Below are 15,111 nucleotides of genomic sequence, written 5' to 3'. Positions count from 1 at the left end.
ATGATGACTGAATTTTGAACAGACTGACCTGTGTGTATGAAGGAGGGCAGCCTCATTCAGGTAAACTTGAACCACATTAGGTCAGTTTCTGGAGCTTGTAGATTTTTCTGGATAGTCCCTCCTGTGGCAGGTCAGGGGTCATGAGGAAATTAGTATCACAGAAGAGAGGAATGAGTATTGATTGGTGGTAATTTTATCATTGGAAAAAAAAAATCTTACAGACTTCTACCAGGGCTGTCTTTGAGCCTCTATCCTCAGATCTCAGCTTCCTGAGTATCTAGGATTACAGGTGTAAAGCACCAGCACCTGGCTGTTTATCATTTTTGTAACCCCAATAAAGTAAGAAAATAGACCCCCCCCAATCTTCTAAAGAAAGAAGAAACTTCTGGAATCTGGAAAGAGTGATGTCATTATGTGAGTTGCTGGCAGCTTCTAATCTTGGTCCAGTCTTTGCAGTGACTAAGTTCTTCCACCTGTGACCCTCCAAGGCATGATGTTTCTTTGCTTTTCACCCCAGGAGTTAGCTGCTCAGACAGGTACAGTGAGCTATCCAAGGTCCCACGGAGCATGAAGGTCTTAATTTGCCTCCAGGGCAGGTCACCCTGGAGGCCGGAAGACATTGTTCCTTGGCAGAGCCTTCCCTCTGCTCCCCTCGGGCCATGGCTCTGCTTCCCTTCCCGGTTCTGTTCTGTGTTCCACCACTCCCTTAGACTGTGCCCTTCCCAGGGAATGCAAAATCAGAAGCTGGAAGGAAATAAGGGAGGATGAGGAAAGTGAATCTAACCTTGTGTGGACATGGGTTGTTCCTGGAGAAGCTGGAAGGGGAAAAGGAGCATCTCCAGGAGACCTCACACCAAGAGAGCCAGGCGAACCCCATACTTACAGCAGGCTTGGGTGGAACATGCCTCAGTGGTCAGACATAATGCCTCCCGGATCTCTCTTGCTTGATCCTGTAGAAGAAAAGTATTTTCAAATGTTAGCGAGAACAATTTTATTCTTGGAGATACAATGGTTACTTTATGTTCCTTCCACCATTGAAAGTAGACTATGAGGCTGGAACCTCTGGCAGCCTGGAAGGCAGAGCCTCAAGAGGACTGACAACTGAGGGTCATCTTCCTTTACCTCTTCTTTCCAATGCAGTGCTTGTATAACCACTAAAATTTACTGATCAATTACTATGGGACAAACAATAAAGCTTCTATGGTCTGCTCATTTCAACCTCACTATTACTGTTTCCCTCTTGATGAGGAAGCTGGTACCCAGAGAGGTTAATTTGTATGAGGTCACTCAGCTAAGAAATGGTAGAATCAGAGGGCTGGGCATGGTGGTATACACCTGTAATCCCAGTTGCTCAAGAGGCAGAGATTAGTAGGGTTTAGTGAGACTCCATTTCAACAAATAAGGCAGACATGGTAGCACGGTGTCTGCAATCCAAGCTAACCCATCGGCATAGGCAGGAGGATTACAGTCCAAGGCCAGCCTTGGACAAGAAACTGAAGAACCTACTGGAAAGTTAAAGCAAACAAACAAACAAACAAACTTGGGACAAGGCTCAAGTGGTAGAGTTGCTGCCTCATAAGCATGAGGCCCTGAGTCAAACACAAAACTAAAACAACAAACTAGAAGAGCCAAGATTTGAGTCTGGGAAGTTAGCATTAGACCCACACTCATCACTCTACATTTTTCTTTTTCTTCTTTCTTTTTTTTTGTCTGTCATGGGGCTTGAACTCTGGGCCTGGGCTCTGTCCCTGAGCTCTTCAGCTCAAGGCAAGTGCTCTACCACTTGAGCCACAGTGCCACTTCTGGTTTTCTGAGTAGTTTATTGGAAATAAGAGTCTCATGCACATTCCTGCCTGGACTGGTTTTGAACCGAGATCCTCAGATCTCAGTCTTCTGAGTAGCTAGGATTACAGGCATGAGCCACTTGTGCCCAGTTCTCTACATTTTTCTTACATGTAGGGTACTCTGTTGCTCAGGGCAAGGACTACAAGAGAGAACAAGACAGTTAAAACTCTCAAGAAGCTCTTTGGAGGAATCTCCAGCTGTGGGTTTTCTGACAATTTGTCTGGGCTTCAAAAGGCAAGAACAAACCATTCCCATTTTAATTCATCAGAAAGAGAAAGGCAAAAGAGAGGAGTTGTCTGGCTAAAGGCGATGGGAAGATGTACTCACACCCCAGACTGTGGGCCACACATCTCCTCAGCCCTCAGATGGTCTTTCTCTGTCCCAGAGTACTCTCTCTTTAGAAGACTCAGAGTTAGTGGCAATATCTAAACAATCAGCCACAGCTTCTCTGGAGCTGGACTTCCAGATCCTAAGAACACTGGGGAGCTCTAGATAACACTTGGTGAATCGAGAACAAATAAGACTAGAGGACAGATATTTCCTTTGGGGTTTGGTGACTCTTGTATGTCCAGATACAGTGTTCCAGGCAGGCCCAGGGGTAAAGGTAGATTGTGGGGTTGAAGTGGGAGGAGCATTTGTGGGTGTGTACCGAGAAGGAGATTCACAGACATGGTGATAGAGAATGTGCAAGGTAGATTGGGAGTGGAGGAGAGCTCTTTGAATCAGAACTTCTGAGGGAAAGTATCTTTGCTAGAAAATGCCATCACCTTGCAAGAGCAATAGAGAAGACAAAAGAACCATCCTAGTAGTTGGTGATCAGGACTACATTGGGGAAGCTCCTCACTTTTTGATTCCTTGGAACTTATTTAATGAGCAGACGATTCCACAGTAAGCAGAGCAGCACTGAAGATTTTCTGGGCATTCCTCCTGTGTTGTACAGAAGTGGAAACAGTTCTCCGGTTTCGATCTGCAGGGTGGAGGTTCCAAAATCTGCCCTGGAATGGAGAATAGGGAAGTGAAGGGCATAAACACCAGGCTGGAGTAACAACAGTCAAAGCCCTGGAACCTACCGCCCTCACCTCCCTATACACTGCCCTATGTGGTTCCAGTGAGGAGAACCCTGTTCTGTTCTGTTCTCAGCTACTGCCTTCCGATGAGTTCTGAATAGAACATCAGGATTTATGTACTTGATCAAAGTACAGCAGCATCCTGAACCCATCGGCTATTCACCACCCTTGTAGGTCAGATGCTATGTCCCTGTAGAACTTAGGTCCATTTCAAGGGTAGGTATGGCATGTGTGTGTCTCAGTACTGACTCACAGTGTGGCCTTGAGCAAGTCTTACAGCCTCTTGGTAATAATTTATCCTACAGACAACCCAGGTTGTTTGTGTATAGGAAGAAGTGGGAGTTTTGGTTAACAATGAAGATCTCCAGTAGCCAGTGGCTCACATCTGTAATCCTAGCTACTCAGGAGGCTGAGATCTACTAGCCCAGTCAGGAAGTCCATGAGACTTATTGTTAATTATCCAGAAAAAAGCTGGAAGTGGAGTTGTGGCTGCAGTCATTGCCAGGCTTGAGCGAAAAAGCTAAGGGACAGCATCCTGGCCTAGAGTTCAAGTCTCAACATCAGCTCTCGCTCTCTCTCTCTCTCTCTCTCTCTCTCTCTCTCTCTCTCACACACACACACACACACACACACACACACACACAAGCCACACAACTAATTGAAGGCACTAGGTTAGAAAGCAACAGGTGAGTTCTTCAAGTGGCTCTTTCATCGTGAGAAAGGTAAGAATTTCAGAATGGGATATAAAGATTCAGCTTTTCCTTATTCTCCAGTGCCTCACTTCCTTTCTATGGTTAGAGAAAAATAAAAATAGTCCTGTTGACAACCGATAGTATTTACAGTAATTCTTTCTAGGCACTCACCATGGCTTATAAGAGTGCTCTATGTCCATATACATCATTTGGTTCTTCTCCCAACTATCTTCATAGCATTCTATCCGTTATGAGGCTAAAACCTAAGCCCCAGACACTTTGCCAAAAGTTATGCAGTTATCAAACACCAGCTCTAAATCAGAACTAAATCTTGCTGACTATAAAGCTTTGGACATTTTTTTTTTTGTTGTTGGTTGTGAGGCCTGAACTCTACCACCGAGCCACCTTCCTAGCCCCAGGTTTTGACTGTCTATTTTTCTACAAAATGTTCTGGACTATTGAATCCTCTCCTCTCCACAGAGCCTGCTTCCTTCCCCTGGGCCCAGACCCAGAACCTACTCAGAAAGTACTGCTTGAGACTCCCAAGCACCAGCTGTGGTGTTAGGCTGAGCACCAGCAGGATCTGGAGAGATGGCATGGGCATCATCGTGCTATCAGGGTGAGTGGCTGAGTCCTGGCTGAGAAGTGCTGGCTTTGACCAAGCCTGGCTGTGTGAAGGAGAGAGGGAAGAGGCCCCAGTGCCCGGGAGGGGGTTGGCCTTTGTCTCTGTTCTGATCTAGGAGGGCCTGGAAGAAACCCAAGCACCTCCCAGCCACATCCACTACCGGACCCAGTAGGCTTACCAAACCCATCCTTATCTTGATCTTGTTGTGTTTCTCATCAATATAGAGGTCTCTCTCTCTCTTGTCTGTCTGGGAATGGAATCCAGAGCCTTTGCATCAGGCAGGTACTTCATGGTTATTTCTTTTGGGTTGTTGCTAAAGGAAGCACACATGTCTTTTGGTCTCAGTCTTTACCTAGTTAGCATACTCTCCTTTCCCATTGCTGAGCATTATTTCTTTGGTGTGTTTTCTGGTCTTATCATCTGTAAATAATAACTTGTACTTTTCCTCTTCAACTTGATGCCATTCTCCTTTTTTTTGTTTCTAGTCCTGGGGCTTAAACTCAGGGCCTGGGCACTGTTCCTGAGCTGAAGGCTTGTGCTCTGCCACTTGAGCCACAGCGTCACTTCTGGCTTTTTCTGAGTAGTTTATTGGACCTAAGAGTCTCACAGACTTTGCTGCCTGGGCTGGCTTCAAAGCATGATCATCAGATCTTAGCCTCCTGAGTAGTTAGGATTACAGGCCCGAGGCACTGATGCCATTGTGTGTGTGTGTGTGTGTGTGTGTGTGTGTGTGTGTGTGTGTGTTGCCAGTCCTGGTCCTTGAACTCATTGACCCTGAGCTTCTTTTTGTTCTACCACTTGAACCACAGAGCCACTTCTGGCTTCATTCTGTTTACATGGTACTGAGGAACTGAACCCAAGGCTTCATGCATGCTAGGCAAGCACTCTAGCACTGAGCCACATTCCCAGCCTTTGATGCCATTCTTAATGCTGGCCAGCCTTCCCTCCCCCCAAATCCCACCCCTTGGGGGCATTGAGTAGAAGTGGTAATGGTCTTCATAGATGGTGTTGAATATCAGCCCTTTATCAATTTTTATAAAAGTTTTGTGTAAGATAAAGATAACTAGGCCCAGTTTTTATATTCTTTTGAAGTGACGTCTACATCGATTAAAATTAGATTATTTGAGTCAAACACAGGTGGCTCACACCTGTAATCCTAGCTACTCAGGAAGCAAACATTTGAAGATTGAGATTCAAAGCCAGCCAAAGTAGGAAAGTCTGCAAGATTTCTAATTGCCAATTAACTATCAAAAAGCCAAATAATGGCGGTATGACTCAAGTAGCAGAGCATCAGCCTCAAATGAAAATAGCTCAGGGACAATGCCCAGGCTCTGAGTTTAAGCCCTACTACTGGCACACAAAAAAATTTCTTTTTTTTTTTTTTTGGGTCCGGTGGTGGGGCCTGAACTCTGGGCCTGGGCGCTGCCCCTCAGCTCTTCAGCTCAAGGCTAGCGCTCTACCACTTGAGCCACAGCGCCACTTCCGGCTTTTTTTGCCTATGTGGTGCTGAGGAAGCGAACCCAGGGCCTCATGCATGCAAGGCAAGCGCTTTACCACTGAGCCACCTTCCCAGCCCCACAAAAAAAATTCTGTTAACAAGAGAGGAGGTGACACCTCTCAGATCAATTCCACATAAAACAGGGCAGGGTTAAGTAGGAGGCAAAGGGCAAGAAACACGGAGGCTCTTACTTTTTCTAGGCTTGGTCAGCAGAGGCAGCAAAGAGCTAAGGTCAAACTCTTCCATCCCACTCCATATCCAACTACTCAGGAAAATCTTTGCCCCCTTTGCCAGACCTCCACTCACCGTTTTAGTCACCACACCACTCTAGACAGGTCCAGAGAGGGCACCATGATTAGAGCAGATGCAAGGTAGATGATGGGCTGGACGGGCATACAGGAAGGGGCTGAGCCCAGACTAAGGAGGCCCTGGGAGTCCGTACCTTTCTGTACACTGAGCATTTCCCATGGCATTGTTCAGATTCCAGGCTGTGCCACAGCCAGAGACCCAAAATGAAGGGTGACACGCTGTGGTGAGAGGTGGATGGAGCAGGGCTGAGGGAAAGAAGACAACTGTCCTCTGGTTTATGAACAGCCACAGAGGCTCCCAGGGCAGACACAGGCGTAGAAATGCTGTGGGTGTGGGAAGGGGCACTGGACAGGAAAAGGATGACATAGGGAGGCAAGTTGATGCCATCACGGCGGGGAGCAGGAGGGCGTGGGAGGGAGCTCGCTGAGCAGGCACACGGAGGCCAGGCCAGTGGGGAGAGCAGACAGGACCATGCTGAGTCCATCTTCCCCTCGCCCCTACAGGTCCAGAAGGTGGAACGGGGGGGGGGGGGAGGCATCTCGGGGTGCTCTGAGCTCTCAGGCTGTGAGTATAGAGTGAGCAGGTTGCCTTCACCAGGTCTTGTCTACGAGGGAAGACAGGTCCTGGGTACAGGAGTGTGGACAGGGTCCAGGAAGGGCAGCAGGGCCCATTGGGACCTAAACACCACCCATGCCAAGGGTTTGGCCAGGGGCCCAGAACAATCCCCTGGGGGTGGTGGGGTGCTGTGAGTGGACCTGCATCCTGGGGGCTGGGGCAGCATCAGTGGAAGGAGGATGCTGTCCAGGCAGAGGGCCCCATCCCCCAACTCCCACCCCTTCTCAGAAACCCAGACAACCAGCTCAGAAACCCAGGAGCCTTCCTCAGGAATCAAGAGGTGTGAGAAGCGCACCAGCATCTATCTGTGCAAATACCCCTGTGAAGTCCAAGAAGACTGTGAGGCAAGCAACGTGTGCTGTTCCACCTTCTGTGGGAACGTGTGCATCAACACCCTGTGAGTGGCCGGGGCTGAGCTTCCTGGGACTCCCGGTTCATCATTCCAAGGTGCAGTGCCCCCAACCCACCCACAGCGGAAGCAGGAAGACGTCCACTGCAGGGCCTACCACATCACCAGGCCAGACGCCCGCTCTCTGTGGAAACCCTGTGTTCCTGTCCAATAAACCAGAATGAAATGCCGGGGGATGCGGTCTGTGTGAGTCCCACTGCTTGTGATCAAAGGACCCACAGAGCTCCCCACTGGCCCCCACTCCTCAGCCTGCTCTCCCCTCCCTCCCTCCCCCTTCCCCCTCTCCCTCTTTCCCCCTCCAGATTTCTCTGCTTTCTCCCTTTGGTCCATGAACCCATCGGCCCCCAGGAGGCTCCATTCTCTGGCTCTGCTCTCTGAACCAGCTCTCCCTGGGGAAACTGCCCCAAACAGCAGGGCACAAAGCTCAGGAGAACATTGCTCAGCCTGGGCTCAGAAGGATCCGGCCAAGCATGAGAGTGGTGAGGGTAGATCCTGCAGCACATGGAAGGCCTGGTTGTCCCTGCCCCACCTCCCTGCACTTGGCCTCAGTACTTTATTCTCCCACATGTGCTCCTGAGCTTCTGATTGGTTCCAAGGAGGATCAGGAACCCATGGAAGTCCAGAGATGCTCTAAAGGCCACAAGCAAGGGAAGCAGTCTGGAGTGCCCGGGGGAGGATGTTTCCTCACTGTGTCCATCACTTGAGGCCTGGGGCCTGCTTGTGAGAGCCTGCCTACACCTCCTCCTGTCCACCACCACTCAGAGTGGCCACTCTGATGGTGGGGCCTGGGTTGGGAGTAGGCATTGGATTGCCCAGGGCCTTCTATGAGCTGAATGTCCCCTCTGTCCCCAGCCCTCTTCTTCACAGTCTCACTCTTTTTTCTTTTGATCCAGAGGCTCTCAGTTTCAGAGGTGTTACTCCATCATGGCAGGAGCCTCTGGAGTCAGACTGATTTGAAGTCACAGGGTCAGTCGTGGAGCTGGGGTCCAGCTCTGGGGTCTCCAGGCAGGGTTAGACGCTGCATCTATTGGAGTACATGCTTATAGGAACCAGCTTGGAAGGTTGGGCTGCAGGTACTGGTCTAGCATTGGACAGGCCTGGAGGACTGAGTCGGCCTGGGATAGGCTGAAACCTCAGGGCATTGGTGATGGCTTAGAGCTATGTGGGCCTGTATCCTGTCTCTGCAGGAGCTAGCCTGTAACCCTAAGTATTAGCCTGATAACTAGGGGTAGTAGGGTAAGCCTGATTCTGAGGTAGGCCTTCAGCCTGGGGTTATGGACAACAATATAGTACTGAGAACAGTCTAGGCCCTGGGTTTAGGGACCCAATGGGCCCTTTAATGGACCTAGAACCTGATTCTCTGGGTGCCAGCCTGACACAGCCTGAAGCCCAGGGCCTGTGGAATTATCCAGGCAATGTAGCAGATTTGGAAATACAGTCCTGGGTCCGGAGGCTAAGGTATCTACCTGGTTCCAGGACAAATTTAGAGGCTCAGTCTGAAGGTCCTGACCTAAGACCACAGGGGGCTGTTTTGGCCTGCTGGATAGGCCTACAGAAAGTGTCTGCATGGGGCATCTGAAGGCTAGGTCCACAGGTGCCAGCCTAATGAGTGGGGCTATACAACCTGGCGCTGAGGGTCACCTGAAGCCTGAGGTCACTGGGGCTGGCCAGCACCGAGGAAACTCTGGAGCCCAGAGCTACCCAGGTTGACATCATTGCACCACCACCACCAGCTAAAACCTCAGCTCCTCTCCTCTATCAGCTGTTCACAGATTAATCTCATGTTCATGTAAAGTCCTTTTAGAATGGTTACAAATACATCCAGTAAGGAACATCTTTCCCAGAGGGCTGCTCTTTAGAAATGAAATGCAAAAGGCTGCTTGCCAGTCTTCACGTTAAAATGATACATGAGAAATGAACTCCGAGGGATGAGAAAAACTGTAATCTTGTACACATTGCAGGATGGAAACAATATTAGGAGTTTCAACAAGAGCAATCAAGGATTAGTATTAAAGAAACACACACACACACACACACACACACACACACACACACACACACACACACACACACACACACACACACACAAAACCACCCAGGTGCCAGTGGCTCACGCCTGTAATTCTATTCAAAAGGCTGAGATCTGAGGATTGGGGAATTGTGGTTCAAAGCCAGTGCAGATATGGAAAGTCCGTGAGACTCTTGTCTTCAAAAAAAAAAAGGAGGAAATGGAACTGTGGGTCAAGTGGTAGAGTGCTAGCCTTGGGCAAAAAAGCAGCTCAAGGGGGCTGGGAAGATGGCTCAGTGGTAGAGCGCTTGCCTTGCATGCATGAGGCCCTGGGTTCGATTCCTCAGCACCACATAAACAGAAAAAAAAAAAAGCCGGAAGTGGCGCTGTGGCTCAAGTGGTAGAGTGCTAGCTTTGAGCTGAAGAGCTGAGGGACAGCACCCAGGCCCAGAGTTCAGGCCCCACAACCGGACCCCCCCCCAAAAAAAAAGCAGCTCAAGGACAGCACTCAGATTCTGAATTCAAACCCCAATACTGCCCTTTCCTACCCGCCCCCCCCAAAAAAAAAGCCAGACTCCCTGTCCCTCCCCCCCAGGAAAAATAGACTAATGTTCCCAAATGCAGACCCACAGAACTGCTCTGATGGCTCTTAAACATCTCCCAGCTACCACACGTGGTCTCTCAGTGCGAATTTAGAGTTCTAGCTTTCTATGTTGAGAAGCATTTGGTCTGCCTCTGAGTTCTGGGACATTACTTCTCAACAACTGTATCTACCTCCGATTGTGTCTACTCTGAATCATATCTATAATAGCCCATTTAGAACAGGCAGACACTCTAATTGCCTGGTAGATAGGATGGAGTCAAAAAGCCACCTGACTCTCAAATCTTGGTATTCTTCTCCCTCAAGATGGCAGCTGTGGAAAGCTTCTGTTGCAACGTCAGTACCACTGTTCACCTAGTCTGAGATACACTTTTCTTCCTGTTTGTGTCATTCTTTTTTCGAAGAGTGGAGTCTATATGATTTTTTTGTGGAGGGTCTCTGTAAGAGAAAAAAAATGTAGGTGTCTTAGAGACCAGGGAGCTCTTGAGAAACAAACATTCAACCCACCAGCCCAACCAGGAAGAAATATCTTAATGGAGCCAGGAGCTGGTGGCTCACACCTGTCATCCTAGCTACTCAGGAGGCTGAGATCTGAGGCTCATGTTCAAAGCCAGCCCGGCCTGGAAAGTCTGTGAGACTCTTATCTCAAATTAACCACCAGAAAACTGGAAGTGGTCCTGTGGTTCAAGTGGTAGAGCTCTCTCTTTGAGCTGAAGAGCTCATGGAAAGCACCCAGGCCCAGAGTTCAAGCCCCATGATGGACAAAAAAAGAAAAAGAAAAAAAAGAAATATCTTAATGGACCAACATATGTTGTGTGGTTCTGAGCGGTGAATAGTTGATTCATTAAATGACCTGCCAGAGCCGATTGGGCCCACAAAAAACATTTGACTATGGAGACAGTGTTTAGCAATATGGACAAAAGTTAGGAAAATAGCAAACTATGAAAGTACTATGTACTTTTCATAATACTTAACTACTATGCAAAAAGGACAATGCGAACATTCACTGTGTTATGACAGCAATTGTAGGCTCTAAGCTGATGTGTTGGTTTTATTTGCCAGGAAAATTTTCGAGGTTTGGAGAGTCAGTTGTTTTCTGTTCATTTTTGTCTCTCGGATTTGAAAAACCTCAGGCTTCTATTTAGGAATAGTCTCTGTGTAGAGGACAAACATCTATGAAGCTACAGCCTCGTGCAAACTCGTCCATCTTACCTCGTTATATAAACAGATGAAACCACAATCGGTCCAGCAGCACACATGAGTTTTGAGGAAACATCGAAAGGTCCTAGAACACTTCTGGGAACATTCATCCACCTTTGGGTATTTCCAGCACTGCTCGATGAATTTACCCCCTGCAATTGAGATAAGACCATAAGTAGCTGACAAGGCCTCACAGCCAGCCACAGGAAGAGAGGCCCTTCGTAAATTTAACAGCATCTTCTAGAAGCTGAGCCCTACATCCCCACCAAGGCATCTATGTCTGCCTTCTAAGAAAACTCTCTTGCTGAGCTTCCTCAAATTCAAGCTACTGCACTGTCACTGCCTTCTCTGCTCCTACAGGACTTAGCTGTGTTGCAGGCTCCTGGGTTTCCTGTAGCCTCCCAGCATTCATGGACCCTCCTGTAAGACCTAGACTTACTTAACAGGAGATCCGAGGCCTGAGATATAGCCTCTCCCTTCATTACAATACCCATTTCTTTCCTTTTCCTTCCTCCCTCCCTCTCTCCCCCTCTCTCTTTCTTTCTCTCTCTTTCTCTTTCTTTCTTTCTCTCTTTCTTTCTCTTTCTCTCTCTCTTTCTTTTTCTCTCTCTTTCTTTCCTTCTCTTTCTTTCTTTCTCTCTCTTTCCTTCTTTCTCTCTCTCTTTCCTTCTTTCTCTCTCTTTCTTTTTTTCTCTCTCTTTCTTTCTCTCCCTTCCTTCCTTCCTTCCTTCCTTCCTTTCTTTCTTTCTTTCTTTCTTTCTTTCTTTCTTTCTTTCTTTCTTTCTTTCTTTCTTTCTTTCCTTCTTTCCTTCTTTCTTTCTTTCTTTCTTTCTTTCTTTCTTTCTTTCTTTCTTTCTTTCTTTCTTTCTTTCTTTCTTTCCTTCTTTCTTTCTTTCTTTCTTTCTTTCTTTTTTTTCTTTCTTTCTTTCTTTCTTTCTTTCTGTAATGGAGCTTGAGCTCTGGGCCTGGGCACTGTCCCTCAACTCTTCAGCTCAAGGTGAGTACCCTACCACTTGAACCATAGTGCCACTTCCAGTTTTCTGAGTGGTTTATTGGAGATAAGAGTCTCACAGACTTTCCTGCCCAGGATGGCTCTGAATTATGGTCCTCAGATCTCAGCCTCCTGAGTAGCTAGGATTATAGGCGTGAGCTACCATGCTCGGCCTCTTTCTCCTTTTCATTGCTAACTCCAATTGTGTACCTCTTTGACTCTCAATTTTGGGAGTAACCAAAGTCCTCAGGAACAGCACCTGACCCCTCCAAAAAAGAAAGAGAAAAAAGAAAGAAAAAAAAACAGAGTGATTTATGTTGGGGGTGTTGCTTAAATGATAGAGCATCTACTTAGGAAGCAGATGAGCTCTGATTCAAAGCCCAGTACTGCCACACACACATTAAAAAAAAAAAAAGACTAAAGAAATATCCATTTGGCGCCCATCAAAATAAACACAGAGCACAGAACTTTTAGATGTTTGGGAAGGTAGGAGAGCTCTATATTGGCACCCAAACCCCAAGGACATTGGGGGAAAATTACATCCTTATAGCTATGGAATTTGAATGAGTTGATAAATATTCATTGCTATTTTCTCTCTCTCAAAGAGAGAGAGAGAGAGAGAGAGAGAGAGAGAGAGAGAGAGAGAGAATGTGTGTATATATACTGGGGTTTGAGCTCGGGGTCTGGGTGCTATCCCTTAGCTTTTTTACTTCAGGCTGGTGTTCTACCACTTGAGCCACAGCTCCACCAGTGCCCAGCACTCGTCGCTGGGTGAAAAGGGCATTGAGGGCTCATCTCGGGAGCTGTTGGATTTGGGCATGCATACTGAGGCATGTCTTCTCCTTCCATGGGTAGTCCTGAGCAGGCAGGCCCTAAATCAGATGCATCAGACATGATACCTTCTTACGAATCCAGAAACTAGCAAAGCCCCCTCTCTCTTGGTTTTCCCAGGGCCATCTCACCACCTACTGAAGTATTTGCTCTTCACTCTGCTCAGCACAGACGGCAGCAGCAAACAAAGGAACACCATGCTCAGGGTTATCCGGAGATTCATGGTGCCACCTGCATGCATCTGGATGCATCTGCACAGGCAGTGGGAGAGACAGTTCTCTTCCCAGACACCGCTAGAGATCAAGAGACATAAATGGGGAAACAAAGAGGCTAAGCAAGAGGATGTCTCGCTACAGAATGCAGAATGCCCTCCACTTTTTTTTCTAGTTATGATCTCTTGCCCTGGTCTACCCAGCACCCAGCACCCAACACCCAACACCCAGCACCCAACACACACCTAAGTGGGCCTCTGGCATTTGCCAAATGCAGCTTTTCCATCTCGCACATCTTGTTTTCCTTTTTCTATATAAAAGATTGTTTTTTCATTTTAATTTGAACTCTTTTGAGGCAGTTGTAGTGGTAAAGAGCCCTTCAAATTTTGCTTTGAATTGGGGCTTAAACTCATGGCCTGGGTGCGGTCCCTGAGTGTTTTTTTTCCACTCAAGGCTGGTGTTCTACCATTTGATCATTGCTCAATGTTTTTTTTTTTTTTTTTTGTGGCTCATTGGAGATAAGGCTCACAGACTTTCCTGCCTTGGCTGGCTTCAAACCACAATCCTCTGATTTCAGCTTCCTGAGTAGCTAGGATTACAGGCGTGAGCCACTGGGACCTGTCTTCAATTTATTTATTTATTGTCAGTCATGGGGCTTAACTCTGGGCCTGGGCACTGTCCCTCAGCTCTTCAGCTCAAGGCTAGCGTTCTACCACTTGAACCACAGCACCACTTCCAGCTTTTTCTGCTTATGTGGTGTTGAGGAATGGAACTCAGGGTCAGGCATGCAAGGCAAACACTCTACCACGGAGCCACCTTCGCAGCCCTCAAGCCTTTTATTTTTTAATTTATTTTTTTGAGTTAGGTCTTACAGTTTAGCTTAGAATGGCCTTGAACTCAATGCTCTTCCCTCCACCTTGCAAATGCTGGGATTATATACATACACCACCCTCCTTGGAGTTATTCTTTTATCTTTTGATTGACATATAATATTCGTATGTATCTATAAAATACAGTTCATATTTTTCGCTTTATTATTTATTTTGTGTGCCAGTACTAGGGCTTGAATTCAGGGTGTAGGGGCCATCCCTTAGGTTTTTTTGCTCAAGGTTGGTGCTTTACCACTTGAGCCACAACTTCACTTGTAGTTTTTGGTGATTAATTGGAGATAAGAGTCTCACAAACTTTCCTTCGCAGTTCATGTTTTGATTCAGATATGGTGCCGGGCACCGGTGGCTTACCCCCTGTAGTCCTAGCTATTCAGGAGACTTGAGATCTGAGGATCACAGTTCAAAGCCAGCCAGGGAAGGAAAGTCTGTGAGACTCTTCTCTCCAATGAACCACCAGAAAAACGGAAATGGTGCTGTGGCTCAAGTGGTAGAGCGCTCACCTTGAGCTGAAGAGTGCAGGGATAGTGCCAAGCCCAGAGTTCAAGCCCCATGACTACCCCCTCCCCCCCAAAAAAAGAGTAATTGGTACAGCCATCAAATTAATAATGGCAAATAATAATGGCAAATAATGGTAGATTCCTCTCTTCTAACTACTCTGAGATATATAATGTATTTTTTTTTTTTTTGTCGGTTGTGGGGCTTGAACTCTGGGCTTGGGTGCTGTCCCTCAGCTCTTCAGCTCAAGGCTAGCGCTCTACCACTTGAGCTACAGTGCCACTTCTGGTTTTCAAGTGGTTTATTGGAGATAAGAGTTTCTCGGACTTTCTTGCCCGGGCTGGCTTTGAACTGTGATCCTCAGATCTCAGCCTCCTGAGTAGCTAGGATTACAGGCGTGAGCCACCAGCGCCCGGCTGTATTTTCTTTTTTGGGGGTCCGGTCGTGGGGCCTGAACTCTGGGCCTGGGTGCTGTCCCTCAGCTCTTCAGCTCAAGGCTAGCACTCTACCACTTGAGCCACAGCGCCACTTCCAGCTATTTTCTTTTTGCTTATGTGGTGCTGAGGAATCGAACCCAGGGTCTCAGGCATGCAAGGCAAGCGCTCTACCACTGAGCCACCTTCCCAGCCCTGTATTTTTTTTTTTTTTGATTGTGGGGTTTGAACTCTGGGCTTGGACACTGTCTCTGAGCTCTTCAGCTCAAGGTGAGCCCTCTACCACTTGAACCATAGTGCCATTTCTGGTTTTCTGGTGGTTAATTGGAGATAAGAGTTTCACTGGCTGGCCCAGGCTGGCTTTGAACTGTGATCTTCAGATCTCAGCC

At 47.5% G+C, this 15,111-nt stretch overlaps 3 protein-coding genes across 3 annotated transcripts; 1 reads left to right on the top strand and 2 right to left on the bottom strand.

The window, feature by feature from the left end:
- Window positions 1-913: 913 nt before the first annotated feature.
- Window positions 914-4,249, bottom strand: Wfdc13 (WAP four-disulfide core domain 13). Its single transcript, XM_042694665.1, has 3 exons — window positions 4,124-4,249; window positions 2,690-2,840; window positions 914-950 (listed from the first exon to the last, which is right to left on the bottom strand). The coding sequence occupies exons 1-3, from the start codon at window positions 4,209-4,211 to the stop codon at window positions 914-916; spliced, it is 276 nt and encodes a 91-aa protein (XP_042550599.1). The 5' UTR covers window positions 4,212-4,249.
- Window positions 4,250-6,830: 2,581 nt separating this feature from the next.
- Window positions 6,831-7,052, top strand: Wfdc10b (WAP four-disulfide core domain 10B). The gene has a single exon (XM_042694664.1). The coding sequence runs from the start codon at window positions 6,831-6,833 to the stop codon at window positions 7,050-7,052; it is 222 nt and encodes a 73-aa protein (XP_042550598.1).
- Window positions 7,053-8,270: 1,218 nt separating this feature from the next.
- On the bottom strand, window positions 8,271-12,914 carry Wfdc11 (WAP four-disulfide core domain 11). The gene is made up of 3 exons (XM_042694663.1): window positions 12,830-12,914; window positions 10,882-11,021; window positions 8,271-8,282 (listed from the first exon to the last, which is right to left on the bottom strand). Exons 1-3 carry the CDS (start codon window positions 12,912-12,914, stop codon window positions 8,271-8,273), a joined length of 237 nt encoding a protein of 78 aa, XP_042550597.1.
- Between the last annotated feature and the right edge of the window lie 2,197 nt (window positions 12,915-15,111).

Source organism: Dipodomys spectabilis, unplaced genomic scaffold, assembly GCF_019054845.1.
Source record: "Dipodomys spectabilis isolate Male_0828 unplaced genomic scaffold, ASM1905484v1 ptg000175l, whole genome shotgun sequence".
Classification (NCBI taxonomy): domain Eukaryota; kingdom Metazoa; phylum Chordata; class Mammalia; order Rodentia; family Heteromyidae; genus Dipodomys; species Dipodomys spectabilis.
Note: the sequence above shows the minus strand (reverse complement) of the source record. Positions and strands in the feature narration are given on the sequence as shown.